Genomic DNA, 25904 nt, shown 5'->3' on the forward strand with positions numbered 1-25904 from the left:
CTACACAGTTTAAGATTCAAGATTAGAAAATAAGAGCTATGAAAACGTCAAGAAGCCTTAAAGTCTCACCACCACGTCATTAACAACAAGATATTCTTGAAAGTTATTGTTTCTTGAGATTGAAACTTCATTCTTGTCCTTGGAAACAACTGATAAAAACAATCTCACCTTAAGGTTTACTGAAAATTATTTTGAAAGTCTGAAGTACGGAGCCCCAGAGACGACATGGGAAAAAAAAAATTCAATTGTGGCCACAAAATACTTATTTCGTTCCCACGAATTAGTATTTCGTGGCCACGAGATACTAATTTGTGCGCACGTTATAGCTATTTCGTGGCCACAATTTAATTTTTTTTTCCCATCCGTACTGAAGAGTTTGGCTGAGTTCTGTATGATTTCAATCTATTTATACAATAATAAATAAATAAAAAGTGTGTGGGTTGTGAAATCCCAGTTCTATGGGAATGAACAGAAATAGAAATCTCGGGTTGTTTTCTCAGGCTCTTTGTCATGTGGATAGAAACAACTATTTCATAGGCAGACATCATTTTAAACCATCTTTAATTAAATTACTTAACTCATTTAACATTGTAATGAACTTCAATTGAATTCCAACAACAACAACCAAACTTTCCCTATTCCTGTTTCTGGGATTGTGTGGAGAGTTAAATGCTAAATGCTGTATAACTTTTCCACTAAAATGTCTAAAAACAACTACAGCTTATCATATATATTTTTGCTAACATTCAAACAGAGAATCTGTTATTTTAATTTTAATCAAGTTAATTTGGTCGGTGACTTCCGCTTTGTGCACACATCAGCCTGTGAGATGTCTTCAGAAATGTATTTTTTATCCTGTTCAAACATTTTTACTGTATGCTTTTTTGGATTTTGGTCATTTTTTTTATCTAAATATTTTAATCACGTGAATACTTGAAACAAAAACATGCTACATGACCTTGCTTGTTACTTTTTCTCAATGTAAACTTATGTAAACAAATAAGTTCATTATTACAATATATGACTTTTATATTAAAATTGTGCACAATTCCTAAAAACACATATTCCAGAAATATTCCAAAAGACTTTGCAACCTCACACATCCCTTCTTGTTTCATCATCAATTCAACTCTTGATTTTGAATATTGAATATTTCTGTCTGATAATATACTCTACAGATACTTGTTTTTCCTAGAATGACAGACTGAATTATTTCTGTTCACCAAAATACTCCCAACAGAAGAGTAAGTTCAAAGGTCAGGAAAACTTTAATGACACTTAACGTGTTCCACAAAATAGATTTAACAAATCAACATCAAAACAATCATACTGAACAGAAAAAGCATCACTGTGTTGCATTTAATGTGACTAAAATAATTATACAGAAACTACATTACTCATAAGAATAATCCCTCTTGTCAATAGTGTCAACAATATTTTGATAAATTACTTTATTAGGTACACCTTTAAAGCTTTGCTAGAAATTAGGCATCATATAAAGTAGAGGTAACGCTTTATATTAAGGTCCTTGTAATAACCATTAATTAACAAGTAATAAGGCCCTTGTAAGTCCTTACAAGATGCTTATTAACATTATTGTGTGTTTATAAGCTTATATAAGTGTTAATAATGGCATTACAAACACCCATGACCCACCCATTATGTCTTTGCCATGCCTTTATTAATCTTATTTTGTTTGCTTATTGATATTAAAATATACTTTATTGCTCATCTATTATAAGTTAACTATAAGTTAACTATGCTTTTTGCAACTACCGGATCTAAAGCGAGAACAATGCCTTATTACTTGTTAATTAATGGTTATTAAGGACCTTATTATAAAGCGTTACCGATACGGTATTGTATTATTATTATTATTATAGGTTAATATTTAAGACACAGGGCACATCTCAGTCAACTTGCTCTTCTTCTTCCTCTTCTTCATTCGAGGCATTTGATTGTAAACTGCTTCTCTCTGAGCGTCGTGTCCTCTCCTACAGTCAGAGACTTCATTCTGCTGTCTTTTACTTTTATGATTATTATTTCCCAGCTGCACCTCGCGGGGCAGATTATCAATCAGCTCGTAGAGCGTGAAGATGCTGAAGCAGATTTCGTCGTAGGCCGTTTTGGTTCCGCACTCAAACAGGCAGGCGAAGGCCACGGCGGGCGGAGCGCCGGGCGAGGGCGGCAGCTCCAGGTAGGCCAGGTCGGAGTAGGCGCTGGGGCCCTCGTAGATCACCCAGGGGCCACGCCAGCTGTCCGGGTCACGAGGGAACGGGCTCAGGAATATGCCCAGGTCCTTGCGTGCGGTGGTCCATGTGGGGTGGGAGTACACCACCCAGGTGGGGGTGAGGAAGTCTGGATGGGTGGAGGAGCTGCTGGGGCCAGAGGTGGAGGTGTTGGAGGTGTTGGTGGTGCAGGAGGTCCAGTGTCTGGAGCGATGCTCAGGTTGGTGCAGGTGATGTTCCAGAGAATGACATAAGTGTAAAGGGGCGGGAAACCCCACAGTGCTGCCATGGCAACCGTTTCTAGGCTCCACCAGCCGCTGCACCAGCTGCCCCTCCTGAAACACCGCCCCGTCGTCCAGGCTGAGGGCCTGCACCCGGTAGCCCAGCGGGCTGCGGGCGTTACAGTACAACACGTTGGTGCCGTCCTCCTCGTCCACAGACACCATCTGACACTCCACGCTCTCGGGCACCGGCACCGCCTCCCCGAACCGCCAGGTCCGCCCGTGGGTGTCGCTGTGGAAGCAGAAGGCGTGCGGCGTGGTCTGGCACAGCTGGCCGAAGCACTCTTTGCACTCGATGTGGTAGGCGTAGGCGGGAACCAGCAGGCGGCCCGACTTCAGCTGGATGCCGTGGCCCGGGCCCAGAGCGAACGTGGCCCATTCTGCAGAGACGGAACAGGAAGTGACACGTTCAGATGGAGCACATGGACTAAGTAACACAGCATCAACTTAAAGGACAGGCTCACATTTTATCAAGCCTGTGTTAAAACAAAACTAATGTCCTCATGTATATTGACACAGTTTTTGGTGACTGTTGTTATTTTCCCCAACTATTAAAAGTTAGGAAGGATTTATTTCACTGTCAGGATGAGGAGTTTGGACAATTGCATCTTTGAAAAAGTTCTTCTTCTTCTCCTCTTCTGTTTTGCATGTCACAAGGAGTCCCAAACACCACATCTGATTATCCATTTATTTTGTGACCCCCATGTTACAAACAGCACGGGGACTAAGGGACTAATATTAAGGTCCTTGTAATAACCATTAATTAACAAGTAATAAGGCCCTTGTAAGTCCTTACAAGATGCTTATTAACATTATTGTGTGTTTAAAAGCTTATATAAGTGTTAATAATGGCATTATAAACACCCATGACCCACCCATTATGTCTTTCCCATGCCTTTATTAATCTTATTTTGTTTGCTTATTGATATTAAAATATACTTTATTGCTCATCTATTATGAGTTAACTATGCTTTTTGCAACTACCGGATCTAAAGCGAGAACAATGCCTTATTACTTGTAAATTAATGGTTATTAAGGACCTTATTTTTTTTTATTTATAGTATTTGCTTAATAGTCTTCTGATGGAGGTAGAAAAGGATCAAAATCAAGGCTCAACATTTTCCATAGATGCAGAAGCATTCTTTGACTTCAATGTATAAAATCTGGGAATTCCCCTTTAAAGGGTTATCTTTCTATACTGATAATAATCATGACACAGGGCTGACTCTCCCTGTATGACCCCTGACCTCTGATGGTGTCTCCTATGACCCTCTGGGTCAGGTCTGTGACGGGGCTCCATGTGTCTCCTTCGTCGGTGCTGCTGATGCAGCAGAGCCGGGTCACGTTCTTGCCCGTCACCAGCTGGTAGGACTCGGAGGTGTGGCCCAGGACGGCGATGAAGAGCAAGAAGAGAGTCCCTGTGAACTCATCGTACACGGGACACGGGTTCATGGAGCGGTGACCCGGCAGGAAGGCTGTTCCCAGGACACGCATGTCCTCCCACTGTAGCACGGAAAGATTAGAAAGGAAATAAGTATGTTAACCCAAATACTGAGCCTTTCCTGGACTAGTAACCATGAGAGTTTATGATGCATGACAAAACATTATAACATAACAATCTTTCAATATGCAATTAAACCCTATAATTTAATCTTATGTTTTAAACAACCTGGTTTCACAGGAATTCGTGAAATAGCCACGGATTCGCTTAACTCAAAATCCGTGGAATAGCCACGGAATCACTCAAATTTCCGTGAAACTGACACGGATTTCGCTACAATGCAAGTTAATGCCAGTCATATCCCGTGGCTATTCCAACATACAAAGTGATTATGTACATTCACTGAGTGAATATTTAGAAAATAAAACATATATTTCTCGCTAGAAATTTGATCAAAATCCAATTTTATGCAGAAACTAAGTCAAAATATTGATTTTTTCACTAAAAATGAGAGAACTGTCCACCGTGTTTTTTGTTCTGACCGCCGGGACCTTGAAAGTCACGTGACTTGGAACAAACCAATAGGAACAAATATCCATGGAATAGCTCTATGAATTACACAGAAAGAGGAAGTAATAAACCTTGGGGTCCCGACCCCAACCGGGGTTGTGAGATGATTTCTGGGGGTCGCCAAATCATTTTGGAAGTCAGCTCTGTCTCCACTGTGTTAAAGTGTTCATGTGTTAATGTGTTTTATTCCTTTTGTCATTTAATGTGTTTTTTTGGTCATTTTGTGTCTTTTTTGGTCATTTTGTGTCTTTTTTTGTCATTTTGTTTCCTTTTTTTGTCATTTTGTGTCTTTTTTTAGACATTTTGTGACTTTTTTTGGTCATTTTGTTTCTTTTTTGGGTCATTTTGTGCTTCACTATTTGTCCTAAATGTGTTGTATCAACTGAGTTTGTATGATCTGAACTGTGCGTGTGAGATTCTATTCAGTGAGACAACATGCATGTTAAATTGAGGGTCACGACTCAAAAAGGTTGAGAACTACTGCTCTAACCGACCTGCTCTCTGTGTAGTTATCTACTTATTTGTTCACATTTAAGTCAGTAACTTGGATTTTAAGTTGTATATTTTGAAAGAACCACTTTCTACTTTTCCTAATGCTACAGGTGCAGACTCAACACTGACCTCCACATAGTTCCTGTAGAAGGTTCCTTTCCTCAGGACCAGCAGGTGAGCCTGAGAGTCTGACGGGCTGAGTCTCTCCTCACAGAAGGCCAGGAAACACCTGGAGCGGGACAGGTAGAGCAGCGCCGGGACCCGGTACGTCACGTCGTTGGGCTCCTTGTGGAACAGAACCGACCTCGCTGGGAAATAGGGCGACCTCATCCTCTCAGGTGTGAGAATGTTTCAAGGTAACTCCAGATCTTCTGAGAGGGAGATAAACAAAGATAAACAAACATAAACAGAGATTAAACAGGAACTTAACCCTTTTTTATTTTCTCTTAGGTTATCAAGTTTACTGATATACTGTATGTTTTATGTGGTAATTATGTTTGATGTTTGTTTGTGTTTAGTTTAGTTTTGATGTGTTAAGGTTCTTGTTTATTATTGTGGTTTTATTTATTTATTTGGGTTGATTTTGTGATTTTGTTGTTGTTGTGTTTTTGTTTTTCTCTCTGTGTTTGTCCATTGGTGATTTGTGTTGTGTTTTGTCTAAGTTAATAAAAAAAAATTAAAAAAAGATTAAACAGATGCCTATTGTGTCCATGAAAGTAGGTGAAAAAGTACCTATAAAATATAATAGTATATGTATATATGTGTATTTACAGGTTAAACTGTCAGGGTTAAAATGTGGCATGGGTGAATGGGAGCGAACAAATGTTGTTGCTAATTATTGACATATGCCAAACTGTGAAAAAATGAAAAATAAGAAATTCCCTGCAAGCATTAGAAAATAATTACATTTAAGTGCGGTTTTCCTTTATGAGAAATACAACTGTTTGTAAACAAACTGGTATTGAAAGGGTTATAATTCTGAAAATGAATGGATATTTGGTGATTATGAACAGAACAGATGTTGGTTAAAATTCTAATAAAATTAAATAAATGCATATTATTATTATTATTATTATTAGTAGTAGTAGTATTTTATTGCAGTTTAAAGAAAGGGACACTTTAGTTTTTTTTTCTTATGGCACTGCACAAAAAATAAAAATGAATCAACAATTGATGTTATTGATAATCACTGTTGTTGTGATCAGGGCTGAAGTTGATTAAAAAAAAGTGTAAAATCACAATAATAATTTTATGGCAGTATTTTTTAGGCTGACATTTTTGTCCTCTAAGGACATTAGAGTATTTTTTTTTCAAAGGGATGCACAAGGGTTAAATACATTTTAATTTAAGCATGATGTTCTACAAAGGAATCTAACTCATATTTAAATAAATAAACTCACCTTATTTTTTGCCTTTACAACAGCTTCAGTGGACAAAATAGAAATAGAAAAAGCATCCTCACACTTGCACAAACTGACAAACTCTCTGGAAACCTGCTGACAAATTCACACCGCCTATTCTCAACAACTCCAGTATCATGTTTAACACATATGCATGTGTTCAGTGAAACTTTCCGATGTAATTACACAGAAAGAGGAAGTAATATTGACCGCACAGGGCATGGGCAGAAAAAGTAAAATGAGTGCAGAGTACTTACAGTGAGAGCTGCTCTTCTCTGTGAGGATATGCAGAGTGTGTCAGCATTTGCCTGTTTGGTTGACAGTGTAATGTGTGTGTGTGTGTGTGTGTGTGTGTGTGTTAGTGTGTGAGGGTTTAGTGCCATGGCCTCTTCTCTCAGTTCCCTATTCAGTGTGGGAGTATGGCGTGCTGCTCACTGACCCAGAAATGGCCCACACTCATCAGATCTACAGCTTTGGATGAATCAGCGGAGAGCAGCCATTGTGGAAGTGAAGGCCAGCTGAACAATGATTTGATGATCTGCCTCGTCTGTGTCCACTCTGCTTTTCTCTGTAATTTTCTGCAGAATGTGAAGCAACTAATGCTTCGACCACTGACTTGCACAAGCCTTCTTGAGACAGCTCAGGTATTTTCTCATGAATTTTCTTATTCCATTTTATTACCTCTGAAGGACTCAGCAAAAAAAACAAAAAAAACATGTTTTGCCCTTTAAATAGGGCATGAATATTCTTTCAGGCAGCATTTTAAATAAGAAATATGGGAAAGTAGAAAAAAGCAGCAGGGCAATAGGTAAAAGAATAAGAAAGAAATAATGGGATACAAATACATTTTATATTTACATAAAAAGACATTAATAAAAATAATTAAATAATAATAATTACACACACACACACACACACACACACACACACATATATATATATATTTATATATATTAAATGTATATATAAAAATATACATACAGAACTAAACTAACAAATACATACAAATATACAAATAATTGAAAATGTTTATAATTTGTATTTGATATTTTGTCTTGTTATTTGTATTTCCACGTTGTTTACTGCACTTATTTATTATTTTGTGTGTTTCTCTTTATATTCCCATGTATGTTTTTTTTAATTCTTAGACCGATTTTCTTTATCTTTTTTTAATAGGACACTATTTTTCATATTTAAGGCTGCCAGAGGAACCTGTCAGTCTAAACACGGGGAATAAAAAATAACAACTGTCATTTATGACGTCATCTTTGAGAGACCAGACCCCACATGGCAGCCTGCTGAAGTTTTGACGGGACTTGCTAAGGTAGCGTAATTCTACGGTCTTTATGTTTAATCAGAACTGTCACAACACTGTTGAATATTATATATTATTATTATATTATATAAACATAATGTTTATTATCGCAGCCAAACCGTCAGCTGGGCAGGAAGTTGCATGTTAGCTTTTAGGCTAACAAGTTAGCAGCACCAGAGTCAGTCTGTTGGGTTTAAATGTGTCTGTTAGCAGAAACTTCAAACTACTACTGCCTGTATGCATCCATCTTTGAATGCGTTTCATGTTAAACTGACTTTTTAAGTTATGTGAATGTGAAAACTGACGCTATTTATCACTTTCACAACAAAAAAAGCGATGTAAACATGTAGTTGTTTATTAGGTAACCCTGCAACAGATCCTGCTTCATAAAGGTTATAATCAGCTCAGTGCAGAGACAAATCAAGATAACCATTATTAAGTTATCTGCTGATTATAACCTGAATAATGTAGTTTATATAGTTGACTATTAAAAACATGTTTATTCCAATTCCTCAGAGTGCAAGTTAACATTTTTAAATTGTTTATTCCATTCAACCAACTGAGAAAACCCTCAAATACATTCAGGTTACTTACATGGAAAATCAGTTAATAATCTCATTTAGGAAACTGAAACCAGTGATTGTATATTAAGAGTTAATTTGCAGATACAACTGATAAAAGCCAACACCTGTTTGGTTGATATTCCTTTTTACTACATAATTAAAAAACTTTTTTTTTTTAAATGATAAGTATTATTTTAGATATCTAAGCAACCCAGACCAATTTTACTGATATTTCCTGGCTTGCACAGATTGTTTTTAGGGAAATAAATATTAAAGGAAGATTTCTGTTTTTCCAATAAACTCTTGCTTAAAAAACAAACCCGCAAAGAATTGCTTATCAAAATACAGGCGATTTATTTTCTATCAAATACTAATTCAGTATTCACCATCAAGATTAGTTTTGATGTTCTAGAGATATTTCAGTCCTGTTGTTTTGAGGAGAATAAAGTATTTTTTGTATTGTAGTACTATGTTTGACATACACTACCGGTCAAAAGTTTTAGAACACCCCAATTTTTCCATTTTTTATTGAAATTCAAGCAGTTCAAGTCAAATGAACAGCTTGAAAGGGTACAAAGGTAAGTGGTGAACTGCCAGAGGTAAATAAAAAAAGGTAAGCTTAACCAAAACTGAAAAATAATGTACATTTCAGAATTATACAAGTAGGCCTTTTTCAGGGAACAAGAAATGGGTTAACAACTTAACTCTATGGAGTTTTGGGCTATTTTTCCATTTTTGAATTCTTTTCATGTCTTTGTAAGTCATTTTGTGTCTTTTTTTTAAGTCATTTTGTGTCTTTTGGTGTCTTTTTTTGGTCATTTTGTGTCTTTTTTCAGTCCTTTAGTCCAACATAAAATGTGATTTTGAACCTTTTTTTTTTACTTTCAAAACACTATCATGCTCAATAAAGAATTTTAAATGTTGCAAATGTGCATTAATTTCAGAGTACACTGAGACATTAAACTGCATCATTTTCAATTAAATTCTGGAAAAGTTGGTGTGTTCTAAAACTTTTGACCGGTAGTGTACATCAGTGATGTTAAAAGAACACCACAAACTAATGAATGTGTTTTCTTTCTTAATAATCAGCATGGCCAGGCAGTGGTCTGAGGGCCACTCCACCTCCGTCCTCTGTGTGGGGGCTTCTCCAGGTCCTGAGGGTCTCCTGGCTTCAGGCTCTGAGGGCGGAGAGGTGACGGTGTGGAGCCAGGAGGGAACCATCGCAGGTCGCCTCACTCTCTCTGGTGAAGACGACTGCACCAGCGTGGTGTTTTCTCCGGCGGCGCCGTGTCAGCTCTACGTGTCACACGGAGACACGGTGAGTGTTCTCGACCCCCGAAGCCTAAAGAGCCCTGTGGAGGAGTTCCAGGCTGCGGGGGAGGAGGAGATCAATGCGTTGGCGATGAATGAGACGGGGTCAGCCCTGGCGGTGGCGGATGACTCCGGGGCGGTCCGGGTGCTGGAGCTTCCTGGAGGAAAAGTGTGCAGGACTCTTCGAAGGCACTCAAACATCTGCTCCTCGGTGGCTTTCCGGCCTCACAGACCCAATAACCTGGTGTCTGCTGGACTCGACATGCAGGTAAGGGAGAGGAGCGTTTGTGTTTATGTCATGTACCAATACAACATTCAACACTTATCTAAGGCTCCGTTTACACGAGGACGGTCTGAACAGAAGACACTAAAGTGGCGTCTCGTCTTCACTTTTTATTCCTCGTTTAGACGAGCGTTTTCAGGAGGAAATCTGCTGCATACGGTGACGCAAAAGTGTGTGAAATGTGATTGTATGCAGCCAGGCGGCATCACTTAAAGCCATAAGAGCATCTTTGGGCATGCAGAAGTTTTCACGCCACACATTTTCATCAGCTACTCCTTCCACAAAGTTCTCCTCCATCACTAGATCTCCCAGGTCTCGTTCACAGCCGTCTGGCTCCTCCCACCAATCGCTGCATCCAGAATGTGATGGAGGTAATTCCAGATCCTTCTCTGTTCACTAATACTATCTGTACATATCCTGGACATTTGGTGGAAAGACTCCTGTAAGTTTATTAGAGCTGCCAGAGCAGCTTGAAGGTCCCACCATGGAAATAATCCCACGTTTCTTTATTTCCTGTCCTGGAGCATGTATGTGACGTAAACACATACGTGACGTGAGCAGATCAGATCAGAGTTTTGTGTCTTGTCAGTGTAGACGACACGCTACGGAGGAGAGGATTACACTTTTACACTTTGGAGGGTGGTTTCAGATTTTTGCGTTTTTAAGCCCCAAAAACGCCGTCACCGTCTAAACGAAAGGCACTTCCCATAAAATATTTTGTCATTTTTACCCGCAAGCGTCCTGGTGTAAACGGGGCCTAAAACAGATGAATTAACCTGTTTTGTTGCTTCAGGTGATGCTGTGGGGTCTGCAGAAGACACGCCCTATCTGGACCGTCAACCTCCAGCAGGTAGCAGAGGACGAAGACGACCACCAGCAGCGTCCTGGGCAGCTGTTCAACCCGCCGCTGGTCCACTGTGTCTCTGTGGCGGGCTGTGGGAACATTCTGGGCTGCGCTGCAGAGGACGGGCGGGTCCACGTGATGCGGATCGGCAGCGGCTCTAAACTGGAACAGATGGGAGCAGTGAAGGCCCACAGCCAGGGGGCCTCACAGGCACACTTCATTAGCTTCCTGTCCCACCCGCACTGGCTGGTCACCGGGGGAAACGACGGCCAGGTGGCCCTGTGGGACCTCAGCCAGCACCCGGTGGTGAGTCCGGAGGCCAAAACTGGAGGGACTGCAGCGCCGCGCAGGAGGAGTAGGAACAAAGCAAAGAGGAAAGAACAATCGCAGGATAAAGAAAAGAAAGTTGAAACACAGAAAGAAGAAGTGGAGGACGAGGCTGCAGCAGGTGCAGAGGAGGTGACGGAGGAGAAGTCTGGGCCCAGACGGAGCATCAGTCACGGGGACAAGGTGAACTGGTTGTGTCCTGCTGTCCTGAAAGGAGAACCCAGTGTGGTGGTGGCAGACCAGAGCTGCAGTCTGACCGTCTATCCTCTGGATCAGCTATAGACACACACACTGCACAACATCATCTTTTGTTTCTGTTCCTCCCATAGCAGGACAACAGTTTGACTTGCCTTAACATCTCTGAAACTATTTGACACCTTTTGTGTTTGATGCTGTAAAAACTGGTAGCTTGATTGTTAGTTTGATTTTGAAGTTTCAGTAAATACATTTTTATAAAGGTAACATTGTCATAATTGCTCAATATCCTGGCATTAGTATAAGAATGAAAAAAAACCCCAGTTCCTCTGCCTTCTCCCATTGACTAGATTCCACTGCAACTAAAGAAAAACAACCGATCAGAAGTGATCTCTGAAGCAGCACACACTTTCATTTGCATACATGTGACTGCAGCTCAACAGGAGAAATGTTATCTTGAAGAGGTTCATTAGGCTTACTAATATACTTTTTTACACTGTTTCTTTATATAAGGCCAATATAGTCGGGTACAAGAAACTATTTGCTATATTGGCCTTATATAAAGAAACAGTGTAAAAAAGTATAAATGTTTTTGGGCTGGTTGACAATGTTTGAACAGATGATTTAAATTAAACATTTGAGATAAAAGTAGGCAATGCATGAACAGAATCTTGATGCAATGCATAAAGATGCAAATTCAACTCTTTACCTGCATAGTATGGAAGTGAATATTCACCAATGTTAAATTGCATAATGTGTGTTAGACGCTTTAAGCTGTTAGGAGCCAAAACCTTTCGCTGTCAGGATGTAGTGACCATTTGAGCAAATATGACAGTTTTTTTTTAATAAAAGTTACCAACTGAACCTTGAATGAAGCTTAAATTTGATAACTGTGTTTCCAGACAGCTGTGAATAGAGGAAGCTTCTTTTACAGAAGCAGAAAAACAGAAATGTCACACTATATTCAACAAACTAAATGTGTATTTGTTTTTAATGCCAGATTTAGTCATTGTTTATGGCCCATTTGGGGTTTTGTGCATGCGTGTGGTCCTATAAAGAAATGTCATCCTTTGAAATCTATTTTGCAATACATGGATTTTTGTGGACTGTAAAAGTACCACATGAGAGACAGAAGAAATGTGCATGTTTAACTGAGTCTGCGGTGCTTTTGTAGAGTAAAAACATCTCAGAAAACCAGGTGGCAGACAAAGAAGAGAAGAAGACTGAAGACATTTAAATATGCCGTGCTGTCACAGATTAAACAGCCACTTATAAACTGCTTGGGGTTTTGTGGTGACCTAACGAGACGGGGTGCTGTTTTTAAAATTAATGAAAAGTAGCGCCTTGTGATTTAACCTCCGTGAAATCATGAACAATTAAGATTTTCTTCTGTATGTGTTGATTAAATCATGTTTGCTGCTTATTAATCATTCCAGGCTGAATCTGTTTAACACCACACACACCATCTGATCTTCTGCTGACATTTAAGAAATTGTGCTGTTTGTATGAATCTATGGACTTCATTTGCATCAAGCATCAAAAACTTTTATATTGTCAGTTTTCTTAAACAGGCCAAACAAACAAAATCTTAAAGTCATACATTCATTGCAAATGCACTGTATTCACGCAACACTTTCAAACAAGTAAACTGTCATTCTTTTGCAAACGAGCAAAATTCTATAACACCAGAGGAAAAAAAAGGCACAAGGCAATAAATCCAATCACACTCGTCTGTTTTCACAAGGCAGCTTATAAATCAAACCAGCTGAGACATGTTTTAAACTAAAATGGTGAAATCTGACAGCCGATAATCATTTCTCTTTAAATTGCAGCAACAGCAACTAATTTAACAAAATTCTTTTATGTATTTTCTAAAGAAGCCAGACACAGCACTTAAAGGTGGATGTTCACAGTTAGATTTACACTGAATAAGCTCAGGATGGTTTCCCAGCAACCCGACACGCTGCTACATCATTTTCCGTTGCATTACTTTTCAGTCCTTTTGGTGTTTTTTGATTGAATATGTCTCAAAAGTTCTTCCACCTTTTAATGTAATTAAGTTTTACATTGGCAGCCAGCACAGACTGGTCACTCCTGTCGGATAAATCCTCCACTGAGATGTTTTTCTCCTTTGATTACAGAGTGAGTGTGGATCTTGATCAGAGGTCTGTAAGTCAAGTTCTGCACCGAGGACGTTGAGTTTGTGCCTTCACAGTTTAGCCAGGCTCTTCTCCAGGCTCTCCATGTCAGCTTCCCCCTCTTCTCCTTTGTTTCCTCGGGCGCTGCACTCCAGGAACTCCACCTTCAGGGGCAGCTGGCCGAACTCAAAGTCCTTGCCTTTTCTCCCCAGATACACGCTGCCGCCCACAGAGCCGTCCTGAGAGCTCAGGGCTGCAGAGCGCGTCACTCGCAATGTGTTCCTATGAAAAAAAAACAAGAAACAGGGACGTTACACATCAAACCAAAGGCTTGGTGGTAGAGTTTAACACTCCTTAACCCATTGAAGCCTGGAAAGCGTTAACGTCGTTTTGTAGTATTTGTATAAGCTCTCAAATACCTTTTTGAATTTCATTTCTATCTGCTACAGAGGCTGAAAAATCTATTATTTAGAAAAAGCGTTGACAATTTTTTTCCCAGAATTTTTCCTGAATTTCCAGAAAATTAGAGGCTTATTTTAAAATCGCCCAGCGATTTTTCAGGCCTCAATGGGTTAAATCCCATTTGCCCACAGGATTTCCATGCAACCTGGACATTTAGAGACTAGTTTTCCAGTCCTGGAATCACCTGGAAATTGACTGACAAGATATCTTGAAAATAATCTATCTAGTCGTGGAAATGTTCTTATTTTATTTCAGATTCAGATTCAGATTCAGATTTGACTTTATTAATCCCACAGTGGGGAAATTTCTTTGTTACAGCCGCAAAGTTTCACACAATTTTTAAGATAAAGATAAGAAAATAAACAATCTAAGAAAAGACATTTAACAATATACAAATATACAATAATAATAATAATATACTATATACAACTTAGTGCAAATTTAAGTGGAGAAATGTGCAGATTTATGCAAAAATGTTCAGGTTGTGTTGGTGTTGTACAGTCTTATGGCAGCTGGAAAGAATGATTTGCGGAAGCGTTCCTTTTTCAGCCCAACAATTAAATAAGGAAATTATAACAACAGAGAAGTTAAGGTGTAAATTTGACTGAAAAATACCAAAAATTAAGATGTAATGGGAGTCATACATACACAGTTAAAATACATAAAATATATCAGTTACTTACAATTCCTTTTCCAGCTGCTGTTGAATCAGTTTAGCTGATTTTGCCATGGTGATATCTGGAAAATAAAGAGAACCGTAAATGAGCCTGATAATAAATTGGCAAATTTAGGGTGTCGACTAAAAAATGAAGGAGTACAGTTTAGATAATTGGGTTATTTTGTTTGACCTTGTTTGTTGCAGGCCACCAGGAGAGCTGGAGCGTTTCTGGAGATCACGGTGTCCGTCAACAGGATGTAGAGGAACTCTGCCACGTCTCTCACCTCCTTCTGGAAGATAGCGCTGTCCACCACAAACACGATCGCTCTGAACAAAGAGAGATAAAGAGGTAAATTTTTCAGGCCAATTGGTAACTTTATCTAAAAAAAATACATGTTAAGTAATAAGGGAAGCACAATGTGGATGTTTATTAGTCAATACCTATTAAAGAACTATAGGGGGAAAGTGTTGTGTTGGAACTCTTCACCCGTGAGCGTACTCCGGTTAGGGAATAAGGACACCATTTTGACTTTAACTTCTTTATCTTAACTTTTTCAGCAGCAGGTCAGTACACACACATTATTCAACACATGCTGATTCTAAGGACCCCTGAACGTAAACATAGCTGCCCTGTAAACCGCCCGACTCAAACAGACTAAACTAAAAAGTGCCTAAATATAATTATTAACCTGTTTAAATCAACAATATCAATATAATCAAATTAACAGATTAATACGGTGTATTTGCTGGTCACAAAGGGAATTTATAACAATACCTATAACGGATAATTACCTGCAACTTTGGATTTTTTTGTACTTTAAAAGTAACTTTGTAGTCTGTTGATGATATAATATTTAATTGCTCTGACTAACCAAATATGTACATTTTGTTAATCTCTAAAAGAAATGTTAATCAGACAATCTGTTAGAGATGATACAGTATAGTATCGCAATATTTTGCGTGGCAATATAATATCGAATCATGGTTCCCAAATATCAATATTAAGCATTTATTTAGCGTCTGTGTTCATGCAGTTTTTTTGTTGTTGTTAACTTTTAGGAATATACTGGTATCATATGAAACTGAGGAATCTATAGACAGGATATTGTGTTGGGAAGTTTAGGCTATTTTTATGTTTTTCATTCAAAAAAAAATTCAGAGCAGTGAAGCTTCAAGTTGAGAAAAGTTTGAGAAAATGCTGCAGTTGTTGTCGTCCATACATGTTTGATGTCAGTTAAGTTCAGTTTGACTGAATACTTTGTTGGTCAGTCTGTGAGTTTGACTCTCATTGTGGAAATAAAAAGACGGAAGTGAGACGAATAGACTTTTTCTTATTAGACACAACTATTCTCGATTGAATTTAAATTTGTGGACACGAAATCCAGTTGCAATATATTGTATCACAACACTCACCATATCGCAAAATGCTTAAAATTGCAATATATCGTATTGTGACTCAAATATCGTATAGTGGAGCCTCTGCTGATTCACACCTCTACAATGTGTCTTGTTCTCACCTGGCTGCAGACTTGAACTTCTCCAGGTACTGAGGGCGAAGACTGTCGTGTCCTGGCAGGTCGATCAGAGTCCAGGTGCTCGCCTTGATCCAGGAGGGAGAGGGGGCAGCTTTAAATCATGCTCATTAAGAAAGAATCATGTCTGATGATGACTTAACTGTGTGTAACTTACTTTTTCATTTTTGGCTTTGTATGGAGCACTGCTGTCAGTGATGGAGGTCTGTGTCCGCTTGAACTTTCCTGACAGCAGCTGCCAAAACATGAAATGCACAATCACTTAGAAGAACTAGATAACCCATCGATTGGTTTTAACATCAGTAGGCCTGGGCCGATAATCAATAAATCAATTAATCGCACGATAAATTAAATGAACTCAATAATTTTGCCGGCCTCGATATATCGCCATGCGCATGCGAGTTTGTTTTCCTTGTGTGTTGCCTCCAAGCAGGCTGGATGACAAGAGGGTTCACTCTGTGCTGGATCTCAGCACCTGGGCGCTTTTGTTCCATAGCAGAATGAGCGGAGTGAACCCTCCTGTCAGTCATCCAGTCTCTTTGTCTCTGTGGGGAAGGCTGGGCCGCTAGCATTGGCTACACACAGAGTGCAGCAGGTGAGCCTCGTGCGGAGCAACGCCAGGAAAAAAGATGATTGCAAAGCCAAACGCCACAGCCCCGGTGTGGGAATATGTCGGTTTCAAACCGAATGAAAAAGGTGAGCCCATCAACACACGGACCAGCCTGTATGCCCAATTTGTTCAAAAGTGGTGGCAACAAAAAAAGCCACCACAACAAACTTGCATGCCCATCTAAAGCAGAACCACCCGACCCAGTTTTCCCAGCTGGGGAAAAAAACTGCAGCTGGAGATGCAGAGCCTTCGTCCCGACAGTCAACACTGGTCCACAAAGTAAATATAAACGCTGTGCGCTCACAGAAAGTGGAGTTTGCTACATCGCAAAATAAATGCTGCCCTTTTAAAAAAAAAAAATGTTTGTTTTATTTATTTAGGATATTTAAACATTCTTAAAATTACAATTACAATGGTAAAAAACACTGAGAAATAAAAGTGTATTGTATTTGAAAGGGTGTGCATTATTATGATATATTATCATGTTGACAATAATATCGTTAATCGGCAATAATTTGTGGGACAATATATCGTCCAGCAAAATTTGTTATCGTCCCAGGCCTAAACATCAGCTGATGTTCAGCATGCAACGTGGCGGTGGACAGCTTTAGTTCCATCTACCCACCCGGGTGAAGAGGAGGGTTTTCCCAGAGTCACACAGTCCGACCAGCAGCACAGCACTCCGGACAGTTTTACTGGTGAGAAAGTACTTCAGAAACACTGAGAGAGGAAACAGAGAGGCGGGTCAACAATGAATCCACTGTTTTCATCTTACCAAACACGCAATATGTGGTGTATATGTAGTAAGTGTATATGTGGTGAATATGGCATGGCTTGTCTACCTGCACTCTTCAATTAATTTGTAATCGATTTGTTTGATTTTTCTGTGTTTTTTGTTGTTGTTGTTGTTTTAAACTGTAATTATGTGTATTGTGAAGCACATTGAGTCTGCCTTGTGCATGAAATGCGCTCTATAAATAAAGTTGAATTGAATTGAATAAAGTTTAATTACTTCCGTGGGATAATTACATACATTGATAAGCTGTGCAACTGACAGATGGTAGCCCTAGCTTAGCAGTTAGCTTCCTAGCTAGCTAACTAACTCGGGTGTCTTTATAAAGCACGTTTCTTAAATAAATTAATATTAGAGATGACATGTTAATACAAAATGTCCTACTGACAGCCCCGCTTTTAAACAACCCGACATTATATATATATATATAGCTAGCTGTGCTAAGCTAGGCGCTAGGGCCGAGCCTGCTGTGAGCTAACGTTAGCATGCTAGCAGTAGCTTCTTACCGCAGGTGATGATAATCACAGCCAGAGCGACGATCACTCCGATCAGGAAAACTGGATCTTGGTCTTCCAGCTGCTGTCGGAGAGATTCAATGTAAGGTTCAAACGGGTTTTCTGTCATTTCCACGTCTGCCTTCCCCTCCATGTTGCCACCGGTGCTGTCTGCCTCCATCTGTCCGCTCAAGCTGATCTGAGATGGGACACGTGTCCTTCCCTCTGCGGCCTGTAGGAGCCTGGAGGGCCAGCAGGGGGCGCTGCTGCACTTCACTTTAACATAATCTACTCACTTTAACACTTTAACTTACTCACTCAATTTAACTTAACCCTTTTTTATTTTTTTTTCTTAGGTTATCAAGTTTACTGATATACTGTGTGTTTTATGTGGTAATTATGTTTGATGTATGTTTTTGTGTATTGTTTTAGTTTTGATGTGTTAAGGTTCTTGTTTATTATTGTGGTTTTATTTATTTATTTGGGTTGGTTTTGTGATTTTGTTGTTGTTGTGTTTTTTGTTTTGTTCTTGTTTTTCTCTGTTTGTTCATTGGTGATTTGTGTTGTGTTTTGTCTAAATTAATAAATAAAATAAAAAATAATCAACTCACTCATTTTTTAAAGTTTTGCAGGAAACACAAAAGACTTCACCAAAAGTGTAACATATGACATTTATTGATTATTTCACTCAAAAAGGATGTAACAAAGGATGGCTATTGGCATTGTTTATTTGTTTATTTGTTTATTTATTAAGGATCCCCATTAGCTGGTACCTTAGTAACCAGCTAGTCTTCCTGGGGTCCACAGGAACAGCACAGAATATACAGGAAAAACATATTCTCAATTTATCAAACATTTACAGGTAAGGTCAATCACAATAAACCTAAAAAGGGTAAGAAAAGGAAAGGTAAGAACAACATTTAAAAATGTACAGCTTGTATAAAATAAAATTTCACTTTCTTTTTAAATACCTGTTTACTTTCAGTGCAACAGAGGTAGTGAGGCAGATTATTCCACAGAGTAATTGCTCTATAGATAAGTAATAGTTGTAATAACACTGTGTGTAAATTATGTAACTTAAGAGAAATAAATGACTTAGGCAATTTTTTTAACATGCCTTTGGGACTTAAGCAAGATATGGTAACACTTTATTTTGAAGGTGTCTACATAAGAGTCACACAAGCCTGTCAGAAACATGACATGACAAGTATCATGAGCATTAATGTTACTTCAAAGTGTCATTAATGTAATGTAATGTAACAAAGGATGGCTATTGGCATAGTAATAACACTGTGTGTAAATTATGTAACTTAAGAGAAATAATAGCTAGATAGATAGATAGACTTTATTTATCCCAAGTTGGGAAATTACAGTGTAGCAGCAGCATTACACACAGAGACAATGACAACACAATTAAATAAAAACAACAACCTAGGCATACTTCAAGCAATAAAATATAAAAAATACAATAAAAATACAATAAAAAATAAAGTGTCTAAAGAAGGAGTATGTATTAAGGAGTAGAATAGAATTCCAGTGCAGAATAAATATGAATATACAGTATAAAAATGTTGGTGCTATGAAACAAATGACTTAGGCAATTTTTTGAACATGCCTTTTGTGACTTAAGCAAGATATGGTAACACTTTATTTTGAAGGCGTCTACATAAGAGTGACACAAGCCTGTCAGAAACATGGCATGAGAAGTATCATGAGCATTAATGTTACTTCAAAGTGTCATTAATGTTCATGACACATCCCATGTCATGTTTATGACACGCTCATGTCACTCTTATGTAGACACCTTCAAAATAAAGTGTTACCAATATTAGTGTCAACAATAAAACACTGATAAACTAAACTGATAACTAAACAATCTCCCTCTAGATCTTCTTTGCTGGGTTCTTATCTGATGCCTATGAATGTGGCAAACTGTCAAAGAAGTGATGATCTTAAAGAGGTAAAATCACATGATCAAAAAATGACTTAGATGATTATTTTAACAGTGTGATGCTTTATTCCTACAGTTCCCTTCTGGACTGGTGGAGTACTGGGACCAGTTACGTCAACGTTATCAGAAGAGATACCCCGATCTAATTCATTTTACATTCCTTTTTATTTATTTATTTTTTTTAATATTAGGTTGTAAATCTGTTTACACTGTGTGCTCCAATTTATACAGCACCTGCTGCTGTTTTTGTATCACTTGCCCTATATTGCTGTACATTTTATACTTTATACTAAAAATAATAGCTAAAATAAAGGGGGAAAACTTTTTTTTTCACTTTGGAGGCCAATTTCCTCCAAGAACAAAATTATTATTGGGAGTGAAATAAAAAATAAATTAAAAAATACTGAAATATGTCAAAATAAGGAAAAGTACATTTTACAAAGTAAGTTTATTTAGCTATTTATATACATTTTTTATTATTCATTCTGTATTATTTCAGTGTTTATTTCTAGAAATGGTTGACAATGTAATACTGTAAGTATGATGTCTAATAATGTTAATTCTTTCTTTCCCCAAGAAAACTTCTGCGTGTCTTTGTATCATATGTGTCATATTGGTGCACGATCCAAATAGAATATAACATCAATGTTTAATGAAAAGAAACAAATTTTCCCTCTAAAATCAGTATCATATCAAGCTCTAAAACATCAGTCAGACTCTACTTTTCACTCCAAAGTTAATGTTTACTTTACAGATCATTTACTATTAAAGGATCAGTTAAAGTATTATGATACATATGATAATATAGCTCTCTGAAATGCACCTTTTGGCAAAATAAGTCCTACATTTTTAGCTTTTAATAGCCTACTTGTGTATTTTTTAAACTGTATAGAGTATCAGTACGTCATGCACTTCTGGTCAAAAGCATTCAATAAAACAAAGCTATGACTTAATTGAAATAGTATGAGACAATAAATTAATGTAGCCTACTTTCAATGTCCAAACTGTGAGGTAATCAATCAAACATAATGGCTTATTAAGTCAAAATTATGAGATAATTAGTGAAAAATTTGACTTGAAATTATAGTCAGATGTTTTTTTCCCGACAAAATTGGCTTCCATAATGAGAACGTCATATCTTGGTAATTGCAAAAACACTTCATCTGTTTCAGTGAAAGAGCTTTATAGGCTATGTTCAGATAAATAAACCCCTCCGGCTTGAATTAATCGTGCTGTTATTATATTTAAACTTTGTTTTTAAGCTGTATGCTTTTGACAATTGAGTCTCAGATGTGTTGACTCCAAAAGGAAAAGCAGCTTTCTGTTTGACAAAGTGCTGAAAATGAACAGAGACCATACTGGATTATTGTTAAATCATAATGTCATAGCTCATATCTGTCTCTGTCACCACCGTCTTATGTAGACTTAAAGAATAGGCGGGGAATAAATCTCTATTGGATCGCCCATTGGAGCCTCAATCTGAGTAATAAAACAATATACATAAGAGCTACAATGTGCCTTAGAGTTAAAAACTGTAGATTCACTACTGGCCATCACTTTCACATCATAGGACCTATAAAAACTGGTGGGTCGTGGTTATTCGATCGAGACCAGATGCGCTTTTACGCACTCCGTCTCCAGCCCTCACTCAGCGCGCTTTTTACGCACACTGGATATTTGACTCCTCAGTCCTCGGCACCATGTCAAACGTCAGAAAGCCGCTTTATTCTATAGGAAGAGTCTGTGTGTCATTCATGTCGGGCTCTTGAGAGGGCCAGTTTGTTTCTGCTCGGGAAGACTTTGAAATGAGCAGCTCATTCATGGTTTCAGCGGGGTTTTCTTAGACTTTCTTTGCCAATTCTACTCTACAGATACTATAGATCTGTCAAAGAGGGAGTCTTAACTTCAGGATTTACTTGAAAATCGTCGCTATCTGCGGATTTCTCGGTCAGGGATAAATCAAAAGGAGATGATGGCTTTATCGTTCCTCTACGCCTTGTGCATGTGGATAACATTAGTGTGTCCTGCGCTGGGAACAGGCTTTGTTTATCACTTTCCGAGCATCACTCTGCAGCGGCAGCGCATCAAATCGGAGCAGAGCAGCAGCACGGGACCACCAGGTACCGGGTCCAGGACGCAACTCAGGTGAGCACGTGTGCACATTGCAGATGTTGTTAAAATATAATCCTGATTCTGTCTTTAGCAGTTTTTATTGTCATATTTTGATACCATGTCTAACTAACACTGATTGTAGTAGCATTAGTAAGTTCAATCTGCTTCATTTATATCATTAGGAACTGGTGTCAGTACACTATTTCCAAAACGGTGTCCTGTCAGGTGCACAACGGGACAGAAACCAGCGTGCAGAGAGTGTTGCAGGGCTGCCGATGGCCCGGACCCTGCTCCAAAGTCATCAGGTACCCCAAAGTCCTCACACATGCCCCCCTTTAGCCAAGTCCTCCTCTTCTTAGGCGGACTATGGAGCGTCCTGCTCTGTGCCAGGGGTGCACCAAGGAAACTCAGACATTGGGCCCCTGGTACATGTATTTCCCCCATTTCTCAAATGTAGAAAAGCTTTTTGACTGTGGTAGAAGAAGATCTTGGTAACGCTTTATATTAAGGTCCTTGTAATAACCATTAATTAACAAGTAATAAGGCCCTTGTAAGTCCTTACAAGATGCTTATTAACATTATTGTGTGTTTATAAGCTTATATAAGTGTTAATAATGGCATTACAAACACCCATGACCCACCCATTATGTCTTTGCCATGCCTTTATTAATCTTATTTTGTTTGCTTATTGATATTAAAATGTACTTTATTGCTCATCTATTATAAGTTAACTATAAGTTAACTATGCTTTTTGCAACTACCGGATCTAAAGCGAGAACAATGCCTTATTACTTGTTAATTAATGGTTATTAAGGACCTTATTATAAAGCGTTACCAACATCTTTTCCAAAAGTAAAACTATTGATATCACACTGTAAAAGACTCTTTACAGGGGCTAAATCCCTCCAAGTATAAGTTGATTTGAAGTATAAAATTGCATAAAATGGACATAATCAAGTAAATTGCAACATTCACAATTCAAATCTGGCTGGCAACTTTTCTTGCTTCTCATTCTCCCTCTCTATCTTTCTCCCTATTGTTGTCCTCACTCTACTGTCCACTGCCTAAAAATGTCAGATATTAATACTTGGGAGTTTGATCATCTCTGTGCATTTGTTTTAAAGTTGGGTTCATTTCTGGTTTTGCCTCTCCGGTCAGTGGTTCGAGGTTAAACCAGTGTGATTTTAGGCAAACCAGCTGAACTAACGTTTGTCATTATGACACATTCTGACCAATTAAGAGGCAGTCAGCGTCCTGTGCCAACCACATATTGCCTTAGTAATAAGCATTATGACAGCATGATTAACGTAAAGTTATTTATGTTTACCAACGGACTAATGGAGAGCTGAAAACACCAGCAACATGAACATGATCACATTTCAGTCGGTGGGAGGGTGTAAGATGCAAACAGTGCACATTGTGTTTATTTTTTACTAAAAGTTCTTGTGTTTTGGGCTGAAGAGACGAGACATAGCACAGTTAGCCTAAAAAAACTAAAACTATTTTGGATTTGAACATCAATCTTCCCTTCCATTCCAAAGACATTCTTAGTCTTTATACTGCATCGCCTCATTTCTTGCTTTTCTCTGTCCCGTCATATTTACGACAGCCACTAGAGGCCACTGTCTAACAAAGATCATAATAACATGTGTTATCTACGATTTAGAGTGCATTGGTGTAACTATGAATAGTGAATAAGAACAGGCTGAAGTGTGACACGTGGTGGTAAAAAGTCGGCACTCTGGTCCGGTGTTTTGCTTAATATCAAACTAGAAAATGTTCAACCCATAAGAACCTATTGTGACACCGTGTAACAAACACTTTAAATCCTCTATAATCTCTCATATTCAGCTTTATGCTTCACATTAACTCATTAAATCCCTAAGCGAAGTATACTCAACACCCTGGTGTGGTGGTCATGTGACTGTGACAGGAAGTGACTTCTCCAAAATATGTGTGTGACTGGAAACAGAAATGTGAAAAAGTAGCTAATTTTAAAAAGCTTATTTTTTGTTATTAGGCTAACTTTAAACCCATTTAACAATTCTAATCCGCCAATAGGGTGTCCTGTATTGCATTTAACTTGTTCTGACCATATTTCTTGCACAAATTAAAGTCACAATTTTGATATATGTTATGGAGATGCAAAAGAAAAAGGTAAATTTGTGTCTCTGTACGCAGTAAATGTGTCGAGTTTCTTTCTATTTTAAAATAAGAAATATCAGAAACATAAATACTATAAACGCCCATTGTAACGTTTATGTCACATCACAGATCTTTGACATTTAGGGGTAGAATTAAAAAAAAACCCATCAGAAATGTGTTCTATGTGGTCCACTAATAGAACACATCCTTTAAGGATAACTGGGTCTGGGTTCTTATGGGTTAAACCAGCGCTAGCCTTATTAATATAACATTTTTATTTGTTCAGGCTTTTGATTAATTGTTTCGGGACTGCTATGGTTGTTTAAATTGCTGTTGTTTTGGTCTTTTAAAACTTGTATGTACATTTTTATGTTATGTGTATGATTTCTATGTGAAGCACTTTGTGACTTCTGTCTGTGAAAGGTGCTATATAAATAAAGTTTACTTACTTACTTACTTACTTACTTAATATGTCTGTGTTTATGTATGAAGCTCTATCACACCCCTGAAACCAGTGTGTGTGTGCTGTTTTGCAGCTACAGGACGGTGATCAGGCCGTCCTTTAAGGTCGCCTACAAACAGGTGACGGCTCTGGAGTGGAGATGCTGCCCGGGGTTCGTGGGAGAAGAGTGTCGTGAAGGTGAGTTTATAATCCCTGCTGTTCCTTTTTCGTCTTCCACATGACGTAAGGGAGAATGTGGTTGGAGGGTGAGTCTATCAAGGACTGAATATATAAAGTCCACATGCTTTGCCCCGACCCATCTGTGTCTTTTTAGCAGCTTTACCCACATCAGTGCCTTGTTTTATATGTGGTGGTGTGTCGCCGCTTGCTAATCGCTTTTCTGTGCAGCAGTCGGCCTTTTGATATGATTGTAAAGTTTTTCTGAATTAAGAGTGAAAGCTTGTTACTTCTGGGAGCACTGACTGCAGTAAAACAACAGTTAAAGGCTCCTGTGCCCTGCGGTTTGTACCTTTTTTTTTTTTACGGCCGTGTATTCAAGACACTTCTGTGCCTGGAGGAGACGGTTTGAAACACTGACTGTGTCTCTTCTTTATTTCTACATGTGTGTGTGTGTGTGTACACTCTGTTAACTGGAGACAGCTTTCTGTCTCTCTTAATATCATCATGGCTTTTACAGTCAGAAGTATGAATGAATGAGTATGAAAAGCTCAGAGGAATGTCCTGCAGAGCAGCTTATAAAGCTGGAGGTAGTCTAAGATGGGCAGCGCTGCTCCTGGATACCACAGACCGCAGACTCTCTCCCAGTAAAGACCCAACATCCACCCAGCGCCCAGACACCACAGTCAGCCTGGAGGAACAGACTGCCAGGGTGGTAGGAGGTCTAAAGTCTGGCTGCTGGAACTCTGCTGGTTAGATATCTCTCTCTCTCTCCCTCTCTCTTTCTATATATATATACTGTTTGGATGCATGTATAAATATATATATATATATACACTACTGGTCAAAAGTTTTAGAACACTCCAACTTTTCCAGAATTTTAATGAAATTATGCCGTTTAATGTCTCAATGTACACTGAAATTAATGCATGTAACAAATAAACAATTGAAGTTAAAAAATAAATCATAGAATCAGTTTAGAAAGGAAAATGTATTCTAAACTGTTGACTCATGGAAGTAGCACCTTAACAGATAGAACAGCTGAACACACTCAATGGAAATCAAATATTCTTCAGAAAATTCTTCCCAACTCTGTTGCAGAAGTTCCCTTAAATGTGGAGCAACTTGTAGGTTGTAAGT

At 38.4% G+C, this 25904-nt stretch overlaps 4 protein-coding genes across 4 annotated transcripts in view; 2 read left to right on the top strand and 2 right to left on the bottom strand.

The window, feature by feature from the left end:
- Nucleotides 1–1891: 1891 nt before the first annotated feature.
- neu4 (sialidase 4) lies at nt 1892–5342 on the bottom strand. The gene is made up of 3 exons (XM_059331763.1): nt 5142–5342; nt 3757–4012; nt 1892–2889 (listed from the first exon to the last, which is right to left on the bottom strand). The coding sequence occupies exons 1-3, from the start codon at nt 5340–5342 to the stop codon at nt 1892–1894; spliced, it is 1455 nt and encodes a 484-aa protein (XP_059187746.1).
- Nucleotides 5343–7655: 2313 nt separating this feature from the next.
- Nucleotides 7656–11634, top strand: wdr53 (WD repeat domain 53). Its single transcript, XM_059331771.1, has 3 exons — nt 7656–7736; nt 9380–9869; nt 10678–11634. The coding sequence occupies exons 2-3, from the start codon at nt 9381–9383 to the stop codon at nt 11335–11337; spliced, it is 1149 nt and encodes a 382-aa protein (XP_059187754.1). The 5' UTR covers nt 7656–7736; nt 9380; the 3' UTR covers nt 11338–11634.
- Nucleotides 11635–12099: 465 nt separating this feature from the next.
- Nucleotides 12100–18153, bottom strand: srprb (SRP receptor subunit beta). Its single transcript, XM_059331772.1, has 7 exons — nt 17950–18153; nt 17276–17370; nt 16198–16275; nt 16026–16108; nt 14699–14835; nt 14534–14588; nt 12100–13670 (listed from the first exon to the last, which is right to left on the bottom strand). Exons 1-7 carry the CDS (start codon nt 18116–18118, stop codon nt 13460–13462), a joined length of 828 nt encoding a protein of 275 aa, XP_059187755.1. The 5' UTR covers nt 18119–18153; the 3' UTR covers nt 12100–13459.
- A 3099-nt stretch (nt 18154–21252) lies between these two features.
- LOC131970232 (collagen alpha-1(XXVI) chain) overlaps nt 21253–25904 on the top strand; it is a 36778-nt gene continuing 32126 nt past the window's right edge. The window contains exons 1-3 of the mRNA XM_059331571.1: nt 21253–22033; nt 22183–22305; nt 24682–24785. Of these exons, the coding sequence (XP_059187554.1) occupies nt 21858–22033; nt 22183–22305; nt 24682–24785 (403 nt within the window). The 5' untranslated portion in view covers nt 21253–21857. The remainder of the gene's footprint in view (nt 22034–22182; nt 22306–24681; nt 24786–25904) is intronic.

The sequence above is a fragment of the Centropristis striata genome, chromosome 4 (genome assembly GCF_030273125.1).
Source record: "Centropristis striata isolate RG_2023a ecotype Rhode Island chromosome 4, C.striata_1.0, whole genome shotgun sequence".
NCBI classification, from domain to species: domain Eukaryota; kingdom Metazoa; phylum Chordata; class Actinopteri; order Perciformes; family Serranidae; genus Centropristis; species Centropristis striata.